At 37.6% G+C, this 12,137-nt stretch overlaps 1 protein-coding gene across 1 annotated transcript in view; it reads right to left on the bottom strand.

The window, feature by feature from the left end:
* LOC142350677 (uncharacterized) overlaps positions 1-12,137 on the bottom strand; it is a 68,827-nt gene that overhangs the window by 12,626 nt on the left and 44,064 nt on the right. The window contains exons 3-7 of the mRNA XM_075402603.1: positions 8,951-9,048; positions 8,519-8,653; positions 7,824-7,986; positions 7,203-7,342; positions 5,333-5,490 (exon numbers count right to left, since the gene is read on the bottom strand). Of these exons, the coding sequence (XP_075258718.1) occupies positions 5,333-5,490; positions 7,203-7,342; positions 7,824-7,986; positions 8,519-8,653; positions 8,951-9,048 (694 nt within the window). The remainder of the gene's footprint in view (positions 1-5,332; positions 5,491-7,202; positions 7,343-7,823; positions 7,987-8,518; positions 8,654-8,950; positions 9,049-12,137) is intronic.

Raw genomic sequence — 12,137 nt, 5'->3', positions numbered from 1 at the left:
TAGATCTCGCAAACCATAGGTTGAGATTTATCTGGGGTTTTCTTCGTCAGAGATTCTCAAAGCCGACGCCAACGACTAGTTGACATTCTTGAAATTTCCCAAGGAAGTAAAAAACAGTCAAGAAATGGGACAGCTGCGCAAAGAAATTCAAGCAGCTTTCAAGAAAATTAGAAAGGCTTGTCTGAAATTCAATGAGCAGGCCGTGTCATTTAGTATTGGATACTGATTCCACTGACAACAGGCTGGATAAACTAATTGGCAACAAACGCAGCTCATATGAAAACTATCTTGCTAACTCAGCAACGAAAACGGTGTCCAAGGTGATTACAGAGAAGGTGAGCCTGAAGAAAAAGTGTGATCCATCTGGGACAATCACTGAGGCCAGCGAGAAGGACTCTGCAAAGAAAGTGGCCCCACTGGACAAAACAGACTCACAGGTCCCGTTCTCTTCAAGCCGCTGCAGATAAAGCATCGGGGTCAACATTCAACGGCTCGGAATCTAGAAACCCTTCTTCGAAGCTAGCAATCGACGCGAAACACACAAATAAAAATACTGAACTGAGAAAAAATAAAAAAACATAGCTGGCAGATTGCCAGAAAATAGCCGCAATAGATTCGTAGATCTGCAGTCTAAAAAAACAGTAAAAAAGACAGACCGAAAAAATTCGTCTTTTCATTGAAGGCTGATATGTTATATTTTGATTAAAAATCTGTATAAGTTATTGCTGCCTCTATTAGCTGATCTCAAATAACATTCATTTAGAGAGACACACACCCATTCGACCTTAACTCTTTGAATTAAAGTAAATAAAAGTCAATTTCAAAGTGAGGAAGTCATTTTTGAGAGTGAGGTAAGTCAAAAGTGACCAAAAATTTAATCACGCGAATGAACAAAAAACTCGCTCCACTAAGAGCGAAAAATGACGTCACGCATGCAATTCAGTTGAAATTGCATGAACGAATGAACAAGAAGTGGCTGTGACGTCATATGGTCGTAACAAAAATCATGACGACGAAATAAAAAAAAACCAAGAGAAGGCCAATAATAGCCCCAGCTATCGCTGTGCGGCTATTAAAAAAGATGGGGTGGCCACAGTGGACGAAGAACGTGGCCAAGCCGATTCTGAAGACAGAGTATCCATCAGCTTCGCATCGACGAACAGTCTCACACATGCGGAGACAGTATCTGGATGCCAGGCCATAGGTGGTGATGAAACCCTGGATAACGCGTCTGGCGGGATCAGAGCACAAAAGAATTGCAGTAACGAGTCTCGTCACAATTAAATGTATCTCTTCGATGACGGTAAAATCGACGAGAGTAGCAAAGGTATCTCTGTAAAAGTCAAAAACATACCCGGCAGATTGCCGGAAAATAGCCGCCGTTGATTCCCATAACTCTATTGGGATTGAAAGAAAAGAAAATAACATACCCGGCAGATTGCCGGAAAATAGCCGCCGTTGATTCCAATAAGCATGATTGGGATTGAAATAACAGAAGATATTTAAAAAAAGATTTTTGTACAAAAACATTTTTTAAGTCCAATTTATTTTGATGGCATTTCGTAGTTGAACATACTTCTGTTTCTTAGAGAGAAGCTACAGGGGCTACTATCAATAACAATAAGCATTAGAAATGGTAAATAAGACTTATAGGAACGACGTTCAAATAGCGGGCATCTAAAATTGGGCTTTATGGGTTTATCCCGTTTCTATTTCTGACATCAATTTTTGTACTAACACTGTTCATTTTGAATTGCTCTGCTTAGCAACTGATGTTCAAAATCACTTTTAGCAGAATGAGAGAAGAGAGAAACTAGCCTAGAGAAGTCAAAAAGATTTCACGCAAAATGTTGAAAAGGCGGCAAAATGAGGTAAAGCGAAACATTTTTTTATTCGACGAAGTAAAAAAAATAGGAGCGCTATAATAGCCGGCTGAGAAGATGAGGGCGGCTATTAATCAACAAAAATTGATTGTTGTATAAAAACATTTTTAAGTGCAATTTATTTTGATGTCATTTCGTAAATGAACATACTCTGTCTCTCAGAGAGAGGCTACAGGGTCTAGTATCAATACCAGCATTATAGATAGTAACTAAAACTTATGAGAACAAAGTTCAAGTTCCAGGCATCTAAAAATGGGCTTTATGGGTTTATCCCGTTTCTATTTCTGACTTTGATATTTTAATACTGACTCTCTTCATTTTAAATTGCTTTGCTGAGCAGCTGCTGTTTAAACTAGCCTAGAGAAGTCAAAAAGATTTCACGCAAAATGTCGAAAAAGCGGCAAAATGGGTAAAGCGAAAAAAAGTTCGACGAAGTAAAAAAAAAATAGGAGCGCTATAATAGCTTGCTGAGAAGATGAGGGCGGCTATTAATTATCAAATAATGTTATCAAATTATGATCAAATACCGTTCATGTTATTTTATAATGATCACTCCTTGACTGAATTTTCAAGTTTCCTTGAATAAAGTAAAAGTTTGAAAGTTTTTGCTTCTAGTTCATCTTACTAAACCAAATTTTGTTTGCAGACGAAAATAATATTTTTTAAGCTGTTTAAAATTATTTGAATCAATAAAAAGCAATATTGAACAAAATCAATATTGAGCCACTAAATCAATAGTGAACAAAATCAACTTATTTCAATCCTTTCATTGTGCCGATTCCCAAAATTTTGTTTTACACCATTACGATTTGGTCCTCATGGATGCACAATTTAGAAGCTCAAATAACAAAATTTCTTGGACTGTCAAACAATAATCCAATAGTATTCATCTCGCAAACATTTTTTTTCTATTCCAGCCCAGCAATACTCTAGAAAATCATAATGCAATTCATGCATTCCATATTTTTTTCATGAAACATCTCCAGAATCGAAGGCACAATTATTGAACTTTTAAAGTTAACTAGCAGGCCCGCAAACGCATCACAAAAAAATTTTTGCAACGGAATAGGCTTGAAAGAAATTAGGATTACCGTTTCGTGCCAAATCCTGCTCGAAACCATATGCCCCTCGTTTACCAGGCATAGACGCGTATTTTTGCGTCTATTACCCTATGTAGCAGAAACTTAAGCAACATTTTTGGCTTCGAGTTTCATGTTTACGGAGCGCTTAAACTTGTGCAGATAATGAGCTTATACATGGTGGCACAGCGCGTTTTAAAACGCCTGTACCACGTTAGGCTGCATTAATCAAGAACCTTAACATGCAATGATTAGGCATTTAAACATGGTGACATAGCACTCGAATTATAAAAATAGAAAAATAACATTGAGGGAAATAAAGACGGGAGCAATAAAGAAACACAGTACTGGATGAAAAACAACATTAACCATTTTGGAGCCAAAGAACAGAAGCAATTGTTGGCACCGACTCGGGCTAGATCCCACACCCCTCGCTTACGCTACCGATGCGCATTGCATTTGTTTATTCCTATTTCTGAACCAGCAAGATATTGGTCAATGACTTTAATGGCTCGCCTGCTTTGGCAAGCCTGATGAGCGCAAAATCTGAGCAGAATGGGAGCCGAAAAATGACAAAAAAAGATTGGAAAGCAAGGAAAAAGAGAAAGAAAAGAAACGAAATAAAAGTAAAAAAAAACCAAGTTCACAAAGTTGTGGTCCAGAAAATTATGCTACTTTTCATTCCCCTCGCTTGACAGCCATTGCTCTCATCCTCTCCGCTCACGATGCCTATTGCTTAGGCTAATGACTTGACTTTTCTAATGAGCAAATTTTTGGTTAGTGGCTATTTCGTATGCTTGTTTTTGCTATGCGGCATGTTTTATGCGTGCAAAAAATGATCAAATTAGGAGCTTAAATATCGCAAAATAGCTCCTTCCAAAACGCATGCATCACGCTAGGCTGCATTCTTTAGGACCGTTATAACATGTGATAATTCGAGCTTACATATGGTGGTACAGCATTCGAGTTAGAATTAATATATAGATAGAAAAAATCTAATACGAAGGCAAAAAAAGAAGGGAACAAGAACGAAACACAATAGTGGATGAAAATCAACATTCACCATTTTTGAGCCAAAAAACAGGAGCCATTTTTGCATAGAATCGGGCTCGAACCCGCACCCCTCGCTTACGCTACCGATGCGTGTTGCATTTGTCTGTTCCTATATCTGAATAATCAAAATTTTGGTCAATGGCTTTAATGGCTCACCTGCTTTGGTAAACTTAATGAGAGCAAAATATGAGCCGAACATGAGCCAAAATATGATGAAAGAGAAAAATTGGAAGGAATGAAAAAAAACGAAAAGAAACAAAAAAAATTAACGAAAGAAAAAGAAACCCAACTTCTCAAAGTTGTGGTCCAGGAAACTATGCGTCTTTCCGCCTTTATTTATACTCCGAACCCCTGCCCCTCGATTGGCAGTCATTGGTCTTATCCTCTCCGCTAACGATGTCTATTGCTTACGGTTATTGATTTTTCTAATGAGCAAATTTTCGGTTAGTGGCTATTTCGTATGCTTGTTTTTGCTATGCGGCATGCTTTATACGTGCAAAAAATTGATCAAATTAGGAGCTTAAATATGGCAATATAACTTGTAGCAAAACGCAAGCCTTACGCTAGGCTGCATGTTTAAGGACCGTTAAAATAAGTGACGATTGGTGCTTAAACATGGTGGTACAGTATTCGAACTAGAATTATATAGATTCTTTAATTTTTTTTCATAAACTTTTCACGGCAATGAAAAGAACATAAATCGACTAATGTCGTAAGAATTGCTCCTGACCGACCAGCGAGGCAATTTAATTCAGGGGCCGTATAGCCTAGATCAATTTTTCTTTATGGGTGCAGAAACAGTTGACCACGCCGGGATTCGAACCATGAACCTCCCGATCCCTCACCGGAAGCACTGACCATTCAGCTATCCGTCGCTTCTTGTTACTATGCTGCAATCGATTTTATTTTAGCAGCAAGCTGTTCGTCGGATTGAAAGCAATAGAGATCACTCAAAAATGAAGAACGAAAGCCTGAAAAAGTCACTTGAAAGTCAAAGAATGTTCTAGAAGAAAAGCGCAAAAACGGTCAAGCGAAAAATTTGCATACTAAAGACCATCACTTTTATAATAATTGCTTTGAACTTCGTTCAGGAGCAATTAAAAACATAACCGACTCTCACAAAAACCCAGTGATGGGATGCTTAAAAAGTTTAGGGGTTCCAAGGGTCAGTTCGTTTTCAATCAATTGATTTGCTTGACACCCTTTAAGTAATTAGGTTATCATATACCACAGCCTTTTTGGCCGCAGAAGATGAAAAACTAGGCTTGACAAGACCAATGAACTTTTACATGCTCTCCAGAATTCAAAAAAAATTACCTCGTTCTCAATGTTTTCATGATCACCAACACCACCAGATGCATCTGCACCCCTTTCATTTTTTTCATCCACTTTTGAGACAGCCAATTCACTTTCTGTCACTTTATCATCTCCATTGCCTGATTTGTTCACTTCTGCGGATGCTGATTCAGCAGGAACTGCAATGATCAATTGGGTCTTTAACATCTGTCTAATGTCGAAATTCCTATGTTCAGATTCAAGCACGATAGAAAAATGATAACCGCTATTTGAAAATGAACGTAGCTACTGCTTTATAAATGGTCCGGAAAACTGAAAAATTTCGGTGGGCAACTTCAGGTTACAATTTTTAGTGAAGAAAAGAAACCATCCTTATCAACATTTTTCCTTTTTGTCTTACACTTGTTTCATTTGGATATTTTTTCATCAGCGCGTTTCACTGTACTGCCGCCCGCGCTATTCATTACTGTAAGGCAATTCTACGCACAGAGTTTATCAAGTGCTTTGAATCCCCCGGAAATCTTAAACATAACCGACAGACGTCGGTCAAATTGCTCTCAAACGACCGGTGCGCGGTTGGCTTCGACTGTAGCTAGCCACGGTTTAGTGAGGCTAGCTTTAGCTTAATTGAAGGGGCGTGAGGTGAGCGAATTGGGGAGGGGGCTGCACCAGACGGGCGTCTGAGGTGGGTGGGGGGAAAGGGTGGGAGGGGGTCCCTGACTTCAAGGGGCCCTTAAGGCCTGAACGATGTGCAGGGGTGGGATTGGGGGAAGAAGTGAGGGGGCTGATGTGGGGGGATGAGGAGTCAACATCTAAGAACCGCCCTTCACACCATAAGTATAAATCTTCGAAACAGTTTCTGTGAATCGCATACTTGGAGACTAGTGAGCTGAAAGGCTCTAAGAGCACTTAATACCCGCTGGGCGCTATGTTTTTCCCGTTTTTGAAGACGACAAGTCAAACGGCTCAGACGACAAATCGGTTAAGCAAAAAATCGCATAAAAAGACCAACACAATATTATTGCTACAAACCTCATTTGAGAGCAATTAATAAGATCCCAGAATTTCCCCGGCAAAGATCTGGGAAACAAGTCGGACGATCCGGGTAGAGTAAGATCGTACATTTTCCGGCTCGAAAAGCGGGAATTTCAAAATTATAGGCAGGAAAAAACACCGTACAGTTGTATGTATAGTTTCATGCTATTTATTTCACTAGTATTACATGTGGGTAGATAAAAGAAAATTATTAATTAAATCGAAAAGAAACATTGCACGTTCACGATCATTAAGGATAGAGACATTGCTCTTTTAACAATAAAAAAGAAACCAAAATTAATTTAATTGTTTATATCCTTTATGAAAAATCAATAAAACTGGAATCATGAAAACTTGTCACGCCATAAAACTTTACCAAAATTATAATTTTTATAGTTGGCAACAAACTGTTTGAAGAAAAATCTTTTAGATTTCCTTTCAAAGTCGCGTAATTACGTGGGAAAGATAAAAGCTTTGTGAGCAATTTGTTCAAAATATCAAGATCTCTCTGGATTAAGCTTTTGTCACAGTAAATGCTCCTCCAGATTGTTTGAAAAAAATTCCAGTTCCTTTATTTTTAAAATAGTCAAAGGTACGCTGCGAGATTTTCCATTAGACCTATTCTATGAAACAAGGGAACACAAGAAATTCTTGGCGGGATTTTTCGGAACAATTTTCGGGAATACAATCGGGAAAACCGAGGATGTTACAATTCCCGCCAGGATTTGTCAGAACTGCTGCAAAAATTTGTCAGGAAATCCTGGAATTCGTCTTCCGAACTTGTTTTCTTGTCATACTTTTACAACTTAAGCAATATAGTTAACTTTTTTGGCAATTGACCGCAAAAGTTAAGGACCCGTGGCAGTGACGTTCTCTTGTTTCTCTGAATTATTCGTATTCGTCGGCGCTGTGTTCGACCTTGACCTCGGTTGACCTAGACCATCAGTAGAGTCTTGATGAACTAGGATTGCTGGTGGAGGGTTATACGGAGACGAGCTACAAAAACAAACTGATACCAATAAAATTGTCGAGAACTTGGAGGAACACAGGCGCTGATTAACTGAACTTAGACTTAAACTCACTGCGCTAGAACTTCTCCAAATAAGCTCGGTTAATAATGATTTTTGATTTAGTTATAAAGCTAAACTTGTCGAAAATTTACGACACGACTGAACTATTCCTTTGCAACACAAATTTAATTCTGCGCAATCGTTACAAGCTATGGGTACACCACTCAAAAACAACAGTAAATTTTAAATAAAAATATCCGTTTTCAACCTTGAAAACGAATTTCAAATTTTTGTTCCATGAGAACACCCATTCCTATCTAACCTAATTGATTACCCATATAAACTTGGTCAAACAAAGTTTTCTTAATAATAATAATTAAAGTTTCGCTTTTGCAGCCACTTATACACTAAGGTTCACCAAGTATTATATTCGGCATTTAATTGTTATCTTCAAACATTCAACTCACCCATTGTAACTCATTTGCTGTTGTTGTCGTTTCGCGGATTGAGCATCGGCCAATGAGGGATTAGTCCTCCTCCTTCTCTCATTTTCAAACAATGCCTTGTATTTTGTGGCCATTTCGTTCGCACGCTTCAATTCACTCGACATTGACTTCACTCGGCTCTCAGCTGAAAAACACAAATAATAAAATATCATGATTGGTCAATTTGCTACAAGAAAACTAACCTACACCTAATTTTGTAAACAACTCACAACGATTGAATGATCTATTGGGTTAGAAAAAGTATACATCATTCCATGAGATACGAAACTTGACAGCTTTGATCAGAAACGCATAACTGGGATTTCCAAGATCTTGGGAAGGTACTTCAAGTTTTGCTAGAAATATCAAGATCTTGCATGACATGGCAAAGTGTAGCAAGTCACGTTTAACTTAGTTTCTACAAATACATTCTATTTACTGTAAACTAGTTCAAGGTACACAATAGGCATCTCCGAATCTTAATTTCAAACTTTCTGTTGATGTTAAGTTGCGAGCTTCAAACAAAAAGAATTAATATAGGACATACGAATAGGAAAAGATCAGTTCTAATATAGTTCAGTTCTAAGTGCTACAAATATTATCTCAGAGGAAAAACGCAATTGACAGTGTAATCGTGCTACTATATTACATCCACTACCACTACTGGTTTTGCTAACCTTCTTTAGTTTTCTTGTCGTGTTTGATGAAACTCTTCTGTGCTTCTGCTCTCACATGTTTCATGTCTGCCATTGTGTTGGCCAAAGAGTCCTCCAACTGTTTGATACTTCTGTCTTTCTCGACCAACCTAGTCTCTAAACAACAGAAACAACAAGCATATAAGAATATTGGAGACATAATGGAACTTCAAATGATGAATGCGAGCGGTGAAAAAAATATCAACACTAAAATCGCAATTCTCTCCATTTTTTGCGATTAGTTTTTTTTCAATGAAATTTATTTTTCAACGAATTTTAATAATAATTCCGTGTGACTCTTCGACGGTTACAATAATGCGTGAAGAATTTTCAGACAGCACAAAATCTGAAGAGAACAGAACACCAGAAGCAAAAATGCCGATTGTGAAGTCTATTGTGAAGTGAAGGATATACCGAGTAGTAATTTGTGCGATTGTGCTTCCAATAATCGAGAAGAAAGTGTTTCGATCTGTTTCCTCAATCCTTCCACGTCTTCTCCACTCCCAGATGCTCTGAAACAAAAAAAAACATAGCAAGACAAGTCCTGACGTCCAATTCAAAGAATTTTCATTGACTAAACAAAAACTAGACCTAGAACGGACTATGAGTGCATTGGAAAACCATCTCCAAAAAATCTGATCAAAAAAATTTAAAAAACTGAAAATCAATGCACAAAAAACCACTAGCGAGAAAGAGAAATATGGTTCAAACAAACACAAATAGGCCTAGAATGAACTATGAATGGATTGAGAAAACCATATAGAAAAAAATCCGATCCAAAAAATCGAAAAAAAACAGCAAAAATCAAACTAAAATTGACGCATGCGAACCAAAAAACCACTAGCGAGAAACCGAATTTTTGTTCAAACACCGTTTTCTCATTCTACTTTAAAATTAGGGTGAAAACAATTCACGCCGCAAAAGTACACGCTTTTTCGCTCCACTTCCTGTTTCGGCGTGACCAAAATCAAAACTCCAATTTAACTTCAAAAATCATGAAAATGTGTGAACAGATCTTAAAAAAGACAGCGCCCCAATACAAGTCAAACTCTTTGAATTTAAAAAAACCGCGCATGTCAAGTTTCACACATAGCCGGTAGAATTCGTGATTATAGACTAATAAGACTGTTTTTTTTAAAAAAAAAAACAAGTCAGATGATAAAGAAAGAAAAATAAGAGTATGCCAGACAATAAAAATCAATATTTTTTTCCTGAAACAAGATAACCGAAAAAATTATTTAAGTTTCTACAAATAATAGACCTCCTAAGCAATAAGGCTCGATGTTCGTGCCACAATGTTTAATTGCAGCTGTCATGAAGTATCAAAAATAGATCGTTTAGTCATTTTTTGTGCCACATATGATCACGCTATTAACCTCAAAACTGAAAAAAAGCAATAATGACGTAACGAACATAAAAGCAACTGAAAGACGATGAAGTTTTTGAAAAAAGGAGAATTCAAATGGTCGAAAGAATCATCGATAGAGGCAAATTAAAATGTACCCGACAGATTGGGAATGGCAAAGATTGCACAAGGAACATTTATAAAGTGTGAAATTTTTCATTTCAATTTGTAGTCAGATATAATCTCGCTTCACAATGAGGTCAAAGATTTCACGCAAAATTGTTGATCAAGCTGTGAACTAAGGTGAAGCAAAACAAATTTTTTTTCAACAAAAACAAAAAAGTAAACTTAAGATAACCGGCTAAACGTCGGAAGAATTGCTCTCGAACGACAAGTGGGAGCTCTAATCACTTGCAGCCTGATTCAGTCGGGGGGAGGAGGGTGAGCCTAAATGGGACTAAGAAGCTCAATAGTGGGCTTCAAATAACCACATTAGAGGTTAACATATACCACAATTAAGATTTAAAGTGAAAAATGGCACCAATCAGCGCACTTTTCATTTGAGTTTTAGTATTAAAATGCCGCCAATTGAGTTCAGCTGCTTGAAATTGTGATTGAGAGAGAAATTTAGATCACGTGAAACGCAAAAAGTCAAGAGCGTAAAAGTCCCTCGAAAATTCAAAACCGTCAAGCGACAATTTTGCATAAAAAAAGACACGTTTACAATAATTGCTTCTCTACGAGAGCAATTAAAAACAAAAATTGACTGACGTTGAACAACCAACTCACCGTATTTCAATTTGATCAGTTATTAAATGGCGCATTTTGAAGATAAGGCAGCTTGAGGTTGCATAAAATCAGATGAAATACTTTTGAAACAACGGAGCAACGTCGCGCGAATTGCTCTCAAAAGACTGCCAAGCAGTTCATTTCGGTAGTAATAGGATGGGGCTTAGAGTTTCTGGCGTGGGGGTGAGCGGTGTGGGAAGGGTGAGGTTGGGAGGGATGGACAAGAGGAGGATCAAACAGCCAGGTGTAGGAGGGTGGACTGGTGCTGGGGGAGTGTTGGGGGGGGGGGGGGGGGGTGAGTGGGGTCTAATTTTAAAGACTAAGAACTACCCTTCAGACCTTAAAATTGTTTTTAAGAACCTTGGCTTAATTCCATTCTCAGAGACTAGGAAGACGTAAGGCTATAAGATCCCTAAATGTCCTTCGGACTATACCTGTTTATCCCGTTTTCGAGGACTAAAAGTCACATGGGTAATTGCCACAAATCGGATTTTTTTTTCACAATTTCGGTAAACAACACTTTTTGGAGAGTGACCTGCTTTAAAAATGACATTGTGTTGTAGGGAAAACTTTAACTAAAAATTTATAAATTCAGAAACTACTTTTTACTAAAAGCGTGTTGCAAGAATCAATTGGTATTTCTACTATGCAATTTTTTGCAGCGATCTCATGCCAGCACTAATCGAATAAAGTTCTGCTTCAGTTCTTTAAACTCCACCTTATAAAGATTGGAGAATGGGGTCTTTCCCATTATAGCTCCCCACACAAAATTATAGCCCCCATTATGGTATGTTTACGATGATTGGGGGCTATATGTTATCTGACCACTCAGGGGGGGGGGGGGGCTATAATGGGAAAGACCCGGGGAATGAAGTGTTCACCAAAAAACTAGATTACTTCAATGAATTCAACTGCCTTATATTAAATTAACCGGGATAAAAGTACTATGCTTGAGTTTCATTCATTCAACCAATAGAGTCAATAAGTATTCACTGAACCAAAAAAATCAGGGTAAAATATAATAAACCGTAACCGCGCAAAAATTGAGAAATGTTTGTAATGTTGGTGCCAAAACCAAAACATCGCAGTTCCTTAAATTCTTAAGAGATGATGTTGGAGAACCAACTTACTCTGTTCTTAAAAACAATTGTCAGTATCTAAGAGACTTATTAAGTATTCAGGCAACCCATTCAGTAGGTATTCCAAATAATTAAGCGTACGTTATCGCGTAAGAACAAACTGTAAGGAACAAATTTAAACACTTTCGCGTTAAAATAAAAATGAGAAGTTCAGACATCTTGTAGGCGTACCAATTTTAGCTGCTTTTGCAAAATATAAAGTGAGATTTAACAATTATCAAATTCTATCCTCATTTACTAATCAAATTTCAGAACTGTTCAAGCAACCGAGCCAGATAATTATCTAGCTTGATGGAGCTCTAATGAATTTCAAGCATAGCGAGCGTAC

Source organism: Convolutriloba macropyga, chromosome 12, assembly GCF_964194025.1.
Source record: "Convolutriloba macropyga chromosome 12, txConMacr16.3, whole genome shotgun sequence".
NCBI classification, from domain to species: Eukaryota; Metazoa; Xenacoelomorpha; order Acoela; family Convolutidae; genus Convolutriloba; species Convolutriloba macropyga.
Note: the sequence above shows the minus strand (reverse complement) of the source record. Positions and strands in the feature narration are given on the sequence as shown.